The sequence below is a fragment of the Heloderma suspectum genome, chromosome 6 (assembly GCF_057233095.1).
Source record: "Heloderma suspectum isolate Gila_16-S chromosome 6, 16-S_ref, whole genome shotgun sequence".
Classification (NCBI taxonomy): Eukaryota; Metazoa; Chordata; class Lepidosauria; order Squamata; family Helodermatidae; genus Heloderma; species Heloderma suspectum.
The window spans coordinates 23,476,605-23,493,192 of NC_139463.1; the positions used below are offsets into that span (position 1 = coordinate 23,476,605).

At 46.2% G+C, this 16,588-nt stretch overlaps 1 protein-coding gene across 2 annotated transcripts in view; it reads left to right on the plus strand.

The window, feature by feature from the left end:
* Positions 1–1,030: 1,030 nt before the first annotated feature.
* The window catches only part of NRGN (neurogranin), a 69,764-nt gene continuing 54,206 nt past the window's right edge, over positions 1,031–16,588 (plus strand). Inside the window, exon 1 of one of the 2 annotated variants that reach the window (XM_084803795.1) lies at positions 1,031–1,347. In XM_084803795.1, coding sequence (XP_084659921.1) covers positions 1,333–1,347 — 15 coding nt within the window. In that variant the 5' untranslated portion in view covers positions 1,031–1,332. The remainder of the gene's footprint in view (positions 1,348–16,588) is intronic. The other variant, XM_084803797.1, reaches the window with a different exon arrangement.

A 16,588-nucleotide genomic window follows, 5' to 3' on the forward strand; every position in this document is an offset into this window, starting at 1 on the left:
TACGTAAGCCACTATTCTGTTAACTGCAATATATCTTAGGCTGAATCTTACTCAGCAAAAACTTTTGTTTCATGTCAATTGGACACTGCAATGTCTCTTTAATAAGGGATTGTCTAATTGCTGCTGGTGCAATGCAGCTAATGCTTCTTTTAAACATATATTCTGCGCATAATGCACAACCACTTGCGCAACTGAGCTTGCAGAAACATCACTTCAGTTGGATTCTTCTCTTGTGCATACTTCAGAACCTAGTTTCCGCTGGCACAATGTCATTTGTGCCAATGGAATGACACAGTTGGATACTGCCTCTTGTTTCTAGGAATGTGTACATCCGTAGGACTGTAGCCCACAACAGGTTAGAAAGAGGAAAATTAGCGTGTTCTCTTCCTCTCCTTTGACAACCGACCATGTGCGTATCTTGCATCATACGCTTGAGGTTTTGCATAGAAATGTGCCAGACTGTTAACTTCTTGCATTGTATGGCCATATGGTCTACAATTTTCCCTCTGCGCTCATGTGTGTACACTTCGTACATCTGAAGAGGTGGGCCCTAGTCCATAAATGCATATGCCACAATGGAGTACATTGATATCCCATTCCCATATCCTTTTCTTCCATGTGAGAAGTCAAGGCAGTGTACAGAGGGCTCACTCAAAGGCAGCCTCCTAAATAAGCACTTGCCAGATCCAGATCTATCCAGATTAACCTTCAGCAAGGTTGGCACATTATGAAGCTGCATCTACAGACCATGCTCTGCAACTATGGGTCTGCCTCTACCGACCATGCTCTGGGGCCAGTATGTTGGTGCCCCCAGATACACCCCCTCTCTCTTCCTCTCTCTCTCTCTCTCTCTGGTATATGATCGGGCAGTGGTAACTGACAATAAACTGGGCAATTGCATGCACATGCTGTAATAAATAAAGGAGACCCATAGAATTGGCAGTGAAATGTTGGGTTCTGTTTGTCCTTCTGGCATGTTTCTATGGCACAGGGAGCTCTTAATGCCAGGCTGCCTGTCTCTTTAAGTAATGAAAGGGTGTTAGTTAGAAGCAAGGGGAGTTGCTGTAAAATAAGCTGGAGAGAGAGAGAGAGAGAAAGAAAGAAAGAAATTAAAAAGCACACGAAGAACTGGAGCTGCTTGAGTAGGTCTGATAGGCTCCCCAGTCGAGAGTAACTGGGTTACGTAGGCAATAAGCTCTGCTCAACTTCAGCACCTGCAGAAAGAACTGATCTGAAGTCAGCAGGGGTGGGGGAAAAGGCAAGTTCTCGTTAAGTGGAGCAGAAAGCGGTTCTTTGCCTTCCCAGAGTATCAGCCTCCTGTTGGCATCCAGGATGGACTGCTGTAATGTACGTACGCACCTGTACATTTTTTTTCTTTGAATTGCACAAAAAAGAAATTGTACATGAATGTAATAAGCTGATGGGAAAGAGTGAAGCCAAGGCGTGGTGGTGGGGCTGTTTTGTGACTGTTGCTTTTATTGCTGAAATATGGTCAGGGGCAACCTGTGATTTCAGTGGACTACAAGGGGGGTTGAGTATTCTCTGCATCTACTCCCTTATTGATATTAGGGGGTAGACACTCCCACCTTTTTATAGGGTCTAAGGCTTCCTTCCCTGGGATAGTGGGGAGTTCAGAGATGATCAGTTATAACCAGGGTGCACTGTTTACAGGGTAAATTTTACCTGAACTCAATGACATTTGGGGACATGGTTTTATATTTGATAGATGTTAAAATTTGCCAGCTCCCTTGAGTCTGTTTAACTTTAATTTAAGTGATGCTTTGACTGTTGTTGCTGCTTTTAGGCTTCTTTGAACCAGCTTCTCAGCATGGTGAAGCGATTTCCAGTTGCTGAAATATTGAACATGAAATAACAACAGGACCAGCAGAACTGTTAGTTTGTGTGTGGGTGTTGCTGCTTATTTCTGTTCCTGCGCTGGGGAGGAAAAGAGGTGGGAAAACAATGCCTTTTTGTTAAAGGGTTGAGAAGGGAGAACAGGCAGCAAGTGCAAAAGCAAGGATCAAGGCTTTAATCCCCCCACTCCGCCTCACTCCTTCAAAAGAAACTCACTAAAACGCTGAACTTTGGACCGCTAGAACTCTTAATCAGATTTGTGCTTCCGAATGGCAAAAGCAGCTAAAGACTGCATGTATTGGGGTGGCATACATATCCTGTGATGTTTATCCCCTCATGTCCCTTTGACATGCTGGATGGGACTGATGGGAGTTGTAGTCCAAAACATCTGAAGGGTACCATGTTGGGGAAGGCGGCTTTAAAGACTTCAGCTGGCACGCCTGTTTAAGTGCCATCAGCATGTCCTCACATTCTGTGAAAAAAGGGTTAAGAAACACAAACTATGCCAGAGATCCTTTCATGATAATTTCCCACTTATTAGGACTCTCCTATTTTTGCCTTTGAGGGATGCTGTGTTAAGAATCCATTCGTGTGAGTTGCTAGGGTTGCCTTTTTTCAGTTCCCAGGGGCTGGAGAAGTTAAATATCTGGGTGGCTGGGTAGGTGCAGTATCTTGACTCTAATGTGCATGTAGGCAAGTACAAGAGGTGCATGAGCACTAAGGCACTGTGCAGAATACACAACCTACTGTTTTACACCCTGCAACTGCTGAGGTATGTTTTAAACAACTGATGCCGTATGATAGGACTACGATGATCACAGATTGCTGTTTTTCGAGGATATTCTTTAACCAAAAGAACAAACAACATTCTTGGATTTTAAATCACTGAGTAATAAATGGTGATGGCACACATATGGATAGCGAAGATCCTTCAATGGTGCATAACAGTACAGATGTTGGGCAATGCTGGTTTCAGGTTTCAGTGGTGGAGGTGATTGTATTGGCCCCAGGAGTGTAGCCAAGTCATTTGTAGTGTTTGAGGGGCCTAGAGATCCATAATGCTTGCTTAAGTTCATTATTGTTGCAATTCCCTTGCTAGTACGCCTCTGAGCATGTGAAGATGATTCAAAGGGCTGATAGCACGGCCTAGCACATTCCATACGAATGAGTGAGAGTGTTATCAAGCACTCTGCTTGGGAAGCAAAGTTTGTTTACAGGTGGATGAGCTGAGAACCAAATGCTGTTAGTTTATGCTGGGAATGAAGGCTAGAAGGTGCTTGCTATTGTTATACTGCTAACACGTATTGTATAAAACCCATTTGACCCAATGGCTCGTGAAGCTGTCTGATCCAACCATTGGGTATGCCTGTGTGCTGTAAGTTACCCAATAAAGTCTCCTTGTAAGTAAACCTTTGAAATTGATTTATCACTATATTGGCACCTCTAACTGAAAAGTTCAACGCCCATGGCCAAGGCAACACAGTTGGAGAAGGCACACACAAGGCAACACACTCGGAGAAGGCAGCTGAAGAAACAGCAAAAGCAAAGAGGAGGAGCCAATCCAGGAGGTTCCAGGCAGTTGTCCCAGCTCCAGGTTTTGGGGGTACCCAAGTGGGTCCTCCTCACCTCTCTAAGGCACTGCCTTACCGCCTTTTTCCTCTGAGCCCAATCCACCCAGTGCAAGAGCACAAGTGGAGGCGGATGCTCCATCTCCTCACTTTTCTCATTGCTCATAGAAGGCAAGGTGTGCAGGCAGCAACAGCATTCAGAACCAGAAAGCTCAGGAGCGTGGGTAATGGGCCCCCTGTAAGAGGTTGGGCCTTGGCAGGTGCCCAATAATGCCTACTCCTGACACAGGTCCTCACTCCAGGGGTTGGTGGTGGGCCCCTGACTGGACTGTGGGCCTTTATAGATGCCTGACAGTGCTGCCCCGCCCTGGAATTGGAGCTCAGGAAGAGCTCTGTGTTATAAGAACTCAGATATTGTATGCACATGTATGTATGTATGTATGTATTTCATTCAGTTTATAACCCACCTATATACAAAATACTCTATGCAGCATTCAGAGTTATAAACACATGTTTATCAAAAACAACCCCAAACAACCCCCCCCAATAAAAACAATACAACCTAGAAACAGGATATAACAATCAGCAAAGAGAAATAAGGATTCTAAAAAGGGAAGGCCTGCTGGAATAATACAGTCTTTAATGCCTGCTTAGAAACCTTCAAAGAGGTCAGCAGGAGCACTTCAACTGGCAGGTCATTCCACAAGTGAGGGGTGGCAAAGGAAAAGGTCCTCTTGCATGTGGCTGCCAATCTCACATTAGGCAGCCGCAGCAGAGAACCCTCAGAGGACCTTAAGCGGTGGGCTGGGACATCCCTATTGTGTCCTGGGAAACCTTGGAGGGCTGAATGCCGCCAACGAATCACATAACAAAGGCTTTCCAAAATGTTTGTCAACTCCACCCCCACCCCCACCTATGATTTTGACAGCTGCATGACTAGGAGCTTGAAATTCATCCAGTGATGCTCTCCCCAACTCTGCGATGGCACGCTGGGAGAAGTTTCACCCATTTGCAGTGGTGGAGTGGTAAATTTCAAAGTTCAGGGTGCTCATAAGGACAGCCCTCCATAGCAGTGCCCCCAAGGACAGTCCAAAAATTCTGGCAGCCTTGTTGATCTATATTAGCAAGCCAGTCCTAGGGCATCTCTACATCAGCCTAAAATCCCACATTTAAAATGGGGCCTTCGGCTTCTGTTTTAAATGCAGGATCATGATGGACTCCCTTTACACATGTTTCCTTCCTCTTCTCCCCACTCCTTTTCCTCCTTATCTGAGTCTTCCATATGTTTCATTGGTCTAGCTCCTCTTCTTGCAGCTTTTCCTTTTTCATGGAGGGAACTCAAGCGCGATAATTTAATAGCTCATTATCTCCTATCTTTTTAACAATGGAATAAGGATCATTTAGTGCAGGAGCCGCCCTGGAGGTTCACGACGTCATCTAAAGGGCCCGCAAACTTCCTCCAGTGAGCAATCTCAATAGCAAGATAAAAGCTCCGTGTGAAGAAGCCCCTAGCGGTTTTCAACTCCACCTGGAGCAGGTCTTTTTTTAGAGTTAATGGGTCTTTATTACCCATTCAAGACTGAGCCATTCCAAAATACTTTGCATTACTACAAGGAACAATATATTGTTGCTGGTAAAACCTATTTCCCCCCAGCTACTGTGGTTAACACGGGAGGGAACAGGGAAGCCTGAGGGGGGTGGCAGATGATGTCTGCATTCCTGCTAATCAAAAAGTGATGGCACTTCATCCCTGTGAACCTTGGTTCCACTTCACCACCCTGGTTCCACTACAACCCTGGTTCCACTACACCACTGCCTATTTTTCACATAGCTGTTAAAGGCATAGGAATCCTGCTGATGAAGAAGAGAAGGAGGAGGAGGAAGAGGAGGAGGAGATGACAACAACAATCCTGTTTAAAAACAAACTAACGGGGCTCATCATCTTAAGGACAATGAAAAATTACCAGCTATCATGAGGATCAGTCCTAATCAACTGAAACCATTAGACTTAATAGGAAACCTGGATTCATTCTAACAGCTTGACCCAGAAATTCTCCCATGTCCATCGAGCTAGATGGGGAAGGATGGAACATGCTCACTGAGTGCTTGGGCTGGAATTTCCCCACACTCCTCTTTGCTGAGCCAGGAGAAGTGAGCAGTGATGTGTTAGTGGTTCCCAGAGGACTTGGGCTTGTTTCCAGCCACTTCAATTAGGAGATGGCAGAGTCACACTACATTGCCTTAAGTGGGATCAAAACCAGGCCTCTTCTTTGCAGAAAGCAGAACTTTGCACCGTCTTGATAGATTTAGACCTCAAAAAACTGTGGCTGCACTCAAGAACATGGTGTGGATAAGGGTGTGGGCTGCTGGGTGCCCTGGCAGGGCTGTATATGCTCTTTGTGGAAGTAGCCTGCCTGTTCGGGGCACAGCTGCTTTCCTGAGGGAGTTCAGCATGGGGTTCTTACCAACAGAGAAAGGAGAGATTTGGTCAATTGGGAACAGTTCTCACAGAGTAGGGTGCTGGAGGCTGGTGGCTGTGATGTCAGTGAGGCTGTGAATCTGCTCTGGGTTTCAGTCAGAACCAGTTGGAACTCTGAAGGAACTATCCAAGGTGCTAAACCCAATCCCCAAACTATGTTCAGCACCTTGGATAGCTCCTTTAGAGTTCTGACTGGTTCTGACTGAAACCCAGAGCAGATTCACAGCCCCACTGATGTCAGAGCCACCAGCCTCCACTGAGTGCCTCTCTTGCTCTTTGACAATAAAAAGTACAACAATAATATATAACTAACCACTTGCTGGCCTTTCAAGACCCCCAAAACCAGCTGCCTGAGGTGGCTGCCTTACATTACCTAATGGTAGAGCCGGCTGTGACTACATCAACTCCCAGTTCATTTCCGAGCCCAATTAAATGTGTTGCTTTTGACCTTAAAAGCCCTACTTTCCACAGTCTGGTGCCCTCCAGATGATTCTGATGACAGCTCCCAGCGCTGCTGACCATTGGCCAAGTTGGCTGGGGCTGATGGGAGTCCAAAACATTAGGAAGGCGCCAGGTTGGGGAAGACGGCCTGGTCCAAGGCATTCCTGTTTCCTTCACCAACCTCCATTGGAGCAGGGGAGCAGAACCCCTGGCGGGTGGGCCTAATGTGGCCTGTTAGGATCCCCAATCTGGCTTGTGGATCCTCTGGGGGGGAGGGTTGGGGATTCCAGAGAAGCTGGGCACTGCATGAAGCCAGGGACTCGGCTGGTGCTGGGAGGTGCAGCATCTTTTCCCAGCACCAGGAAAGTCCCTTTCTCTGCTTTGCAGCATGGAGAAAGACTGAAATGGGCAGGGGGCGATGGTGCCATCCGTGGGCTTGGCCACACCACTGACATCATCCAACTTGGGGAGGAGCTAATGCCAGGGCTATTCAACACAGCAGCTCCCTTCCCAGAAGCACACAGGCGCCAATCAGTCCGAACAAAGCACTGCACTACCGGCCACCAGCAGAGAACAGGTGTGCAAGGCGGGCGCCAAGGGTTGGCATGGTTGGGAACCTGCCAAGGCCCACACACCAGCAGGGACCCATTGTGCTGCTCCTGCCCTTGGAGCCCCCTGGCTCTGCAGCTGAGGCACCTTGCTGCTGCTGCCTGCTCACCTGCCCCCTTCCAAGCATGCAAGCAGCGAAAAGAGCAAGGGGAAGGCGCGGCAGCCTCCACTCGCCTTTTCTCGTGCTTTCCCTCAGGCTGCTCACAGGGGCTGGGCTGAAGGGGAGTGGACAAGCCAAGGGCCCCCCAGACCTGGAACCAGCACTGCAGGTGTGCCTCCGCAAAGCAGGATTGCCAGCTGGCCACAAACAAACCCTGCCAGCCAGCTGCTGTTCCTTTAGCAGAGGTATGATCTGCAGAAATCAGCAAGTTAAGCTTGACCACGGTAGAGAATGAAATGTGATGGAATTCGTTATCGCAAGACAAAGGGATGGCCACCAATTTGGATGGCTTTAAAAGGGGGTTAGATAAATTCCTGAGTGAGGAGGCTATCAATGGCTACTTGTCCTGATGGTTATGTGCTACTTCCAGTATCAGCGGCCTGTGTACACCAGTTGCTGGGGAACATGGGCAGGAGGGTGCTGTTGCACTCGTGTTCTTCTTGTGGGTTTCCCGTGGGCAGCTGGTTGGCTACTGTGTGAATAGAATGCCGGACTAGATGGACGTCGGTCTAATCCAGCATGGCTCTTCTTATGTTCTTATATGATCACCAGTTACATTGCACTACCTAAACTGCTTTTAAGGGGACAGCTAATCAAGCTGCTTGTTGGCAGCCTTGCAGTAAGGTGGCTGTGGAGCAAAGGTGCCTCCAAATGGTTGAAGAAGAAGAGCAAGGGGCAGGGTCACTTGCTATCTTTTGTCCTGGCAAGTCATGGACTGCCCATCTGCTCCATCCATCCATCCATCCATCCATCCATCCATCCATGGGACAATACTAGTAGGGCATCAAGGTCTTACTGCATCTGCAGTGTAGACACACGGATACCTAGTCCATCATTGTAATTATTAAAATATGTAGGCTGGAACGGTCAGTCACATCTCAGAGTCACTATACCTCCTTAAAAGCAACAGAGGGCCTTTTGGCACCTCCAAAGCAAACAGACCTATTGTGGCATAAGCTTTCAGGGACAGGAACCCCTCCCAGGAGAGGAGGGTAGCATTATCCTCAGCTGGCAGACATACATCTCCTCAAAACAAACCCACCACCTTTCCCACAGAGTTCCACCTATTACTCCTCATCCCTTCCTCAAACTAAGGCTGCTATCTCAGGGGAGAGAGAGCTATAGCTCAGTGGTAGAGCAACTGCTTTACATGCAGAAGGTCCGGGGTTCAATTTTTGGCATCTTTAATTAAAAAAACAATTTGGAAATGATAAGACACGTTCTTTCCCCTGTTTACAGGCACTTCCATCTTCCCCCCTTCCTCGGTTGCCTCCCCTGGCAAATTTTAGATTGTAATCTCCTCAGGGCAGGGACATGTCATCTTGTTGCTTTGTAAAGCACCATACCCGTAGGTGGTATGTGCACACACACGCGCACACACACGCGCACACACACCCCTTTCTATCTCTCACATGCACACACACGGATGGGTATATATGCATTTTTGTAAACAGTGGAGCAAAACGGCTGTGAAATGGAAGGTGTAGCAGTGAGTCTATGTTGTTTCTCTGCAGAACCCAAACGTAAACAAGAACAGGAACCCCTTTACAGTAATAGTCATTGATTTTATTACTGTCTTTCTAGCTATGCTTTATGCTAATTCAGGACTAGTCATGGGAAACAAACCCAGAGTTTGGCTCAAGTGAGAATGGAACAGAATCAAATTTGCTGGTAAATTCTAATTTAGCTGCTGGAACCCCCCTTTTGAAGTCCTTTTGGGGAAGGATGATTATTTATGAAGTCAGCAGCAAAGTGTCCTGGGACACAGAAGCCATTCATTTCAGGTTGCTGGATGTTATTGTTTTTGATGTCAATGTTGGGTATGTTTATTCTCTGGCACAGAGACTGGCTTACTTGTCAGGGGAACATAGGAAGCTGCCTTACACTTGATCAAGCTACTTCTCCAGCTACCCCAGGATTAGCTGCTGTGACTGACAGCAGCTCTACAGGATCTTGGGCCCAGAGGGACCTTCCCCATCATGTGATCCTTTTTAATTGGAGATGCCAGAAATTGAACCTGGGACCTCCTGCACGCAAAGCATATGCTCTACCAGTGAGCCACAGTTCCTTCTATATATAGACCATATACATTACAGCTCCTTAGTATCCTATTTAATGATTTCAGTTTTCAGAATAGATGTCATAGACAAAATGACAATGAATCAGATTATATGCCTACAAAACAACAGACTCTTATCGTTTTGGTGGTGGTGGTGGTGACTGGAAGTTTGATGTTGCCTTTGTTCCTTCCAAAAGCCCTTTCTTCTCAGATATAGGTCTTTGAAACAGAAAGATCTGTTCAGACAATCCTGTTCTCCACAAGCGACAACCTTCCTATATTTCATTTCTTAGGAGAAAAAACTCACAGCAGCAAAAGATATGAGAAAATTCTGTTCATAAGAACATAACCTCCAACATTTTACAGTGGAAACCAGGGAGACACTAATAACACACTTATTCTTATACTAATTACTCAAGCATACACACCCCTCCTGCACATTGCTAAGCCTTTATTAGGTGAGCAGTACACTGTACTCATTTTGCTCTGCAATGGTCTGTCCCAAAAAAGCCAAGGAGGTGTTTGTTCTTTAGATGAAAGATATGCTAGAAAAAACACTCTCACCCACAACACACACTCACAATTGTCCTACAATTGCATTGACAGTTCAAAATAAGCCACGCTACGTGCAGCAATCTGTGCACTGCATGCTACCTCATGTGCATGCATTTGCTTACATGTGTACTATTATTAGTATTAGTATTTAGAATCCACCCAATAACAAATGTTCTCTGGGTGGATTGCAAATGGTTAAAAGAATAAACAAGAGACAAAATGCATGCTCTTGCAACTCACACTAACAAAACCTTAGCAAGGCAATCCCAAAAGGCAAATGTAGTGATGGGTGTGAGGCCAGAGGCAACACCTGGTATCCTCTGGGCTCACTGGCAGTGACTCTTGCCCTGGGTTTATCCAGTGTTGAGTGCCACCATTGTGAAGCCAGCATTTTGATGTTCCCACAATGCCCCAAAGCAGGGGCGGGCGGCCTGTGGCTCTACAGCAAGATGTGGCCCAAGGGCCAATTTCATAAGCAAATGATCAATCATTTTAGACCTCTGGCAAACACAATCTATCCCAATCCTGTATGCCACTGGATGGATTTATTTATTTATTTCATTTCTATACCACCCAATAGCCAAAGCTCTCTGGGCGGTTCACAAAAATTAAAACCAAACAGCACACAATAATGGACGAGAGAGAGAAGGGGGTGGTAGAAAGAAAGAGAGAGAGGGAGGAAGAGAAGAAGTTGGCAGAAAGAGAGAGCGAGAGAAAGAAGAAGAGGAGGAAGAGAGAGAGAGAGAAAGAAGGGGGTGTCTGTCAGACAGACAGACAGACAGAGAGAAACAGAGACAGAAACAGAGAAAGAACAGGGTGTCAGAAAGACAGACAGAGGGACAGACAGAGAGAGTGAGTGAAGGGGTATCAGAAAGACAGACAAAGAGAGAGAGGGAGAAGGGAGTGGTAGAAAGAGAGAGAGGAAGAGAAGAGGTTTGCAGACAGTGTGTGTGTGTGAGAGAGAGAGAGAGAGAGATTGAGAGAGAGAGAGAGAGAGAGAGAGAGAGAGAAATAAGGGGTGGGAGAGAGAGTGAGAGAGAAGGGTTGGGGGAGAGAAAGAGGGAAAAGAAAGGGGGTAGTAAAAAAAGAGAGATAAGAGGTTGGCAGAGAGGGAGATAGAAGAGGGTGTCAAAAAGATACAAACAGAGAGAGAGAGAAGTGGTGGTTCCATCCAGTTTTGGTTCTGGCCCTGCCCACTGCTGGCCTTGGTCCCCTCCACTACTGGCATGCCCCCCCGACAAGAACTACCCCAGGGGAAATACAACCCTTGAAAGAAAAAAAAGAGAAAAAGAGAAAAAAAGGTTTCCACTCCTACTAGGCACCGGTACTAGAAAATAGGGACAGTCCTAGATAAATAGAGACAGTTGGCATATATGTAATATTTATTACACAGCACAAAAATCCTTTTTTTCAAAAATGAACAGTTTATAACAGTTCGAACAGATGGAAAGCCGCATGGAGATCTTCCATCCCAAAACCGTTGGGGTTTGGGGGCAACTAAGGTGCACAGTTGAGAGCCATGATCATGTGCTGTCTGTGGGGTCTCCTCCCACCAGTGGTCTCCCTCCCCTCCCAATGCCTGCCCTGAACTTCCTTTTTTCAGTAATAAAAGTTACCTTAAAAATGGATGCTTGAGTGCTGAGTGGCTTCTAACTGCCATTTTGGATCTCTCTCTCCCCCCCCCCCCCCATGTCACAGAAATCAGGGCCAGCCTAAGACAATTTACTGCCTGAGGCAAACAACAAAGATGGCGTCTCTCCATCCCATGTATAGTGTAGAAGTGAACTGGACTGGCAGTTGAATTTTACTTCAACACTGGTGACAGAACAGTGTCCACCGCCATACCTGAGGGTGGCAGGCTAGTGTAGGGGGTGCAGGACAGGCTGTGTGGCACACACAGTTCTGTCCTCCAACAGAGGGGAGTGGCTACAAGGCTCAGGAGGAATGGTCAGGGGTGTGTGTCACTGCTGCTCCACACCATCTGTCAGCTGAGGCAGTTGCCTCACTCCACTTGATGGTAGGGCCGGCCTTGCCCAAAGTTATATCACTCCGGAGCATGGGAGGGGGGAGGGGAAAATATGCTCACTGCCATACAAACATCGCGGCTGCCATATTCCCCCCCCCCCCAATGCTCTGGAGTGGTATTGGGAGCAAATCCAAGATGGTGGCCAGAAGCTGCTCAGCACTGAAGGGTCCCCTTTCCAAATTTACATTTAAAAGATGGGGCCCAGGGGAGGTGTCAGAAATGGGCCCTTTCAGTTGTTTGATCCCCAGCAGCACCCAAGTCCACCTCGTGGTGTGGCGGAAGGCCTGACTACAGTCCCCAAACACTTAAGGGGGATGATTCTTAATTCACATTCCTGTGTTTATCCCCCTGCATGGTTCCTGTGCCAGTATGACAAAAACGCATTTACCAGGTGACTCTTTTTCCTGGCATGCAGATGTAATGGTGAGAAAAGCTTCATTGGCTGAATTTTTTGTTGTCACAAAGTGATTAAAGGCAACAACAAAAAGGAAAGCAAAACAAAGCAAAGCACATAAAAGCTTGCAATTCGACTTCACATACGCCATGATTACTTGAGGGTAGGAACGTATGGATTTTGCTTAATCCATTCCATCCGTGTTTTGTGCATTGCCAGGTATCTTTCATTCCTTTGTCTGCTCATTGACAGTCGGATTTTTCTCAGTTTCTTGCATTTGCATTAGAAAGTGCAAACATGTGCAAATGTGCACTTCCAAAGATGTGCATTTACACAAATGCATGAGTTCCCCCCTCCATCCACATTTTCACACTTTAGCCTATGGGGGGAAATGCACGTTTTTTGGGTGGTGATGTTTTTTTTAAAAAATCTACAACTAAATTTGTGTACTATTCTGGAAAGTAAAAACCTGGTCCGCAAGTCTGCGGAATCCGTGAGACTTAGAAAAAGCAGGTCTGCTGCTGAATCTGAAGGTCAGATTCAGAGAAATCCAAACTCATTTGAATCCATTGCGGATTTCTCTGACACCCCTACTAGAGGGAGTCAATGAAGTTGAAAGAAACACTCAGATGAACCTGGATAGAAAGAAGAGTAGAGCAATATTCAGGCATTCAAGTTTGTCAGGGGGAAAGTCTGCAGATGACTTTTGTTTGTGAATTTTGAACAGCAAATGCTTAAGGAAGGTTGACCTTTCCTCATGGGAGATATGTTCCCTGCAACGTAACAGCATGTTCTAGTACCATTGCTGACATTCCAGATAGTTCTCCACAGCCGCATCCTGCCCTATTTGCCCTTATTTCCCTGTGACTATTCATTAGTTGTGGCAAGGTCCAGAGCTAGCACCCAGTGCCCTCACTCAGCTGCAAGGTGTCCCCCTCCCCAGCTGTGAGGCAGGGCCCACTAGCAGTGACAACTGCCCTGGCACCTGGGTATACAAGTCACCATTTTAATTTCTCACAGTAGCCCAGACTCTCACTCCAGGGGACTGTGGGAAATGGACTGTCACTGCTTCCACTGGCAGGTAAATGTCCTGATGCAGGAAGGGCTGCCCCAGAGGGCACTTTGCTGAGAGTCCCTTCAAACCTGGAGCTGTTCCAGCCTGTGAACGCCATCTCTACCACCTTCCTGCTATCTTAACAGGGCAACGGCAGATATGGTTGGGCATCTGCTGAGGGCTCACATCTTGTTAGGGCCACACTTGACAAACACACACACACACACACACACACACCACAACCCTGGAATTCACAGAATCATAGAATCTTAGAATAGTAGGGTTGGAAGGGACCTATAAGACCGTCGAGTCCAACCCCCTGCTCAATGCAGGAATCCAAGTCAGAGCATCCCTGACAGATGGCTGTCCAGCCTCGTCTTGAACGCTTCCAGTGTGGGACAGCCCACCACCTCCCTAGGTAATAGGTTCCATTGTCGTATTGCTCTAACATCAGGATGTTTTCCCTGATGTTCAGCCGGAATCTGGCTTCCTGTAACTTGAGCCCACCATTCCGTGTCCTGCACTCTGGGATGATGGAGAAGAGATCCCGGCCTTCCTCTCTGTGACAACCTTTCAACCACTTGAAGAGTGCTATCCTATCTCCCCTCAGTCTTCTCTTCTCAAGGCTAAACATGCCCAGTTCTTTCAGTCTCTCCTCATAGGGCTTTGTTTCCAGTCCCCTGATCATCTTTGTTGCCCTCCTCTGAACCTTTTCCAGCTTGCCTGCATCCTTCTTAAAGTGTGGTGCCCAGAATTGCTCCTCCTCTTCGTCATTGCAACCTGCTTGTTCCCCCGCTTCTCCCTCTGTCCCAGACAGCAGTGGTGGTGAGAGGGAGGAGCAGTAGATGCTACTGCCTGTCTGCTCACTGGCTCACTGCCTGTCAAGCAAGCAAGTGGTAGCCATGATGAGAAAGAGGTGGAGGAGGATCAATAACAGCTAGTGACAATGGCTGTGAGAAGGTCGACTCACTGAGGGTTTCTTCACACAGAGATTCTGTTCTGCTACTGAGATTGGTTACTCATGGAAGTTTTTAACTTCCAGGGTGTCTCCATTGTTAACTTCCAGGGTGTCTCCCGCACTAAAAGACCTTCATTCCACTTTTAAAAAGATCGGAGATAATGGGCTATCAAATTACTGCACTTGAGTTCCCTCATGAAAAGAGGAAAACCAGCAATAAGAGGCGCTAGACCAATGAAACATATGGAAGACTCAGTTAAGGGGGAAAAGGTGTGGGGGGAAGGAAGCGGGTGTAAAGGGAGTCCGTTGTGATCCTGCATTTCAAAGGGAAGCAGAAAGCCCCATTTTAAATGCAGGATTTTAGGCTGGTGCAGAGATGCTCTGAGAGAAGGAGACCTGGAATTGGCACTCTCTCTTGAGCAACTTTGCCCATTCTTCCTTGCTGTTCCTTGTGCCTGTAATTCTTTCTCTGAACTCTCATGTTGTGCCACTTTCTCTCCTTCCCCTCACGTAAATCACTCCCCCTTTTCAAGAAGCCTTTGGTTTAACCCCTTGGCCCTCATCCCCAAACAAAACATTAAATGCCACGTGGAACTACTAGTGGGGAGAGGAGAAATTTGTTTGATTCATATTTTAATGTGAGCGTAACTAATTCACACTACCTGAACCGGTATGCGAACAGAAACACATTTATCCATCAGTATTTGTGCGTCTCCAAATTTTGCAATGCAGAACTCCAATCCAAAAATGCACACAAGAATGTGTACATCAGTGGTGAGTGTACACAGAAATGAGTATATCAGTGAAAATAATGTACAAAAATCTATTATATTAGGGAAACTTGCTTGCAAAAATTGCATACATTGGGCAAAATTGCAAGCAAAAATGCATATATTATGAGAAAGCCACATGAAAATGCATACAAAATGAAATGCAGATTTTTAAAAACAAATGTGGAAACTTGATAAGGAAGGAAGAAATGTAAGACCGGAAAAATGAGAAACGTCGAGAAACTGAAACTGACAGATTCGTGCACGCCTAGGAACTACAGTTTCAATTCCACTTCCAAGTGATTGTGGAAAAGCAATGCCTCTGTGTTCTCACAGGGAACCACCAGCTTTCAAGGACATAATGGCTCAGCCACCAGGACTGGATAAAGTGTGCTCTGCAGAAAGGCAGGCTGCCCATTGGCTACACCATTGGCCATGTGATCTCATGTGATAAAGCAGCGTCCACACTTGCACAAAAAGTTCCACTTGCGATCGAGTGAACGTGTGTAGAACCCCTTTCAGACCTTACTGGTTCAACACAGCTAGGTCTGAACTGAGGGGGGTGGCGGATGCTCCCAGAGATGTAGGGGCGGGGCCCCATCCCGATACACACTTTGAGCCTTGAAGTGTTCAAACAAATGCCTGGATAGGACTGTGGTATAACAAAGAAACAGAACACAGGATGGAGCTAGGCAGGAAGCAAGCTTAATTCCTAGCACAATGGTATCCAAGGGCATGTGAAAAAGAAAACCAAAGGAACTGAACGAAATAGGGTTTGTATTATTTGCAGAAGCCTTCCAGTTTTTCGCTATTGTGCCTGATGAGAGTTTCCAAGTAGAACAGCTGTCAGAGGCAACTAAGAAAATACATCCAGACAATTCAACAGAGACGAAGGTTCTCTTTCTAAGTCCCTCAGTGAAAAACAAATACAATACAATTATTGTCACCTGTGACCTAATACCTTTGCCCCCCTATAACAGGGGCAAGCAGACTTAGGCTTGTGGGATCTACTCTGATTTTGGTTTTGTACTAGATCCTTTGGACAAGAGCCAAGTGTTTATACAGTGGCTGAATGGCAGTCCTGGCTCATTTGATAGGAATAAACACAGAGTTGGCACAGGCACTGTTTGACTAATCTTATAACTATAAAGATAGTTCTGTTTAGGTATCTGTTTGGAGGGAATATTGTATAATACACCTGTTTGTATTGAAGTCCCATGGGAACTCTTTTAATATATGTTTTTAAATGGTTTGTGTTTGAATATAACTTTAATATCATACACCTTATGATGCACTGACTGAACTGTATGAATTTTGTTGGTTTTGATGTTGTTTGTTGTTGCTGATGTTGTTTTGCTGCCCTTGATAAAGAGTTGTAATGTCTGGAAATGTGTTTTTCACAGCAATAGAAAACTGAAGTATTTTGTAGATCAGTCATACTAGGTTAGATTCAGACTAGGTTTGTTAAATGTAGGTCCCATCAAAATCAATGGGGCGAGTTAGTCATGACTTTTCAGTTCCATTGATTTCAATGGGAACTAACTTAGTTTGGATCCAACCCACTGGTTTTTCAGCACCTTGTGAGGTTCACCTCTTATGTTCTTCTGTTCTGGAATTGGTGCTGCCTATCTATTTTCCTCCTATTCTCAAGATCATCCCTT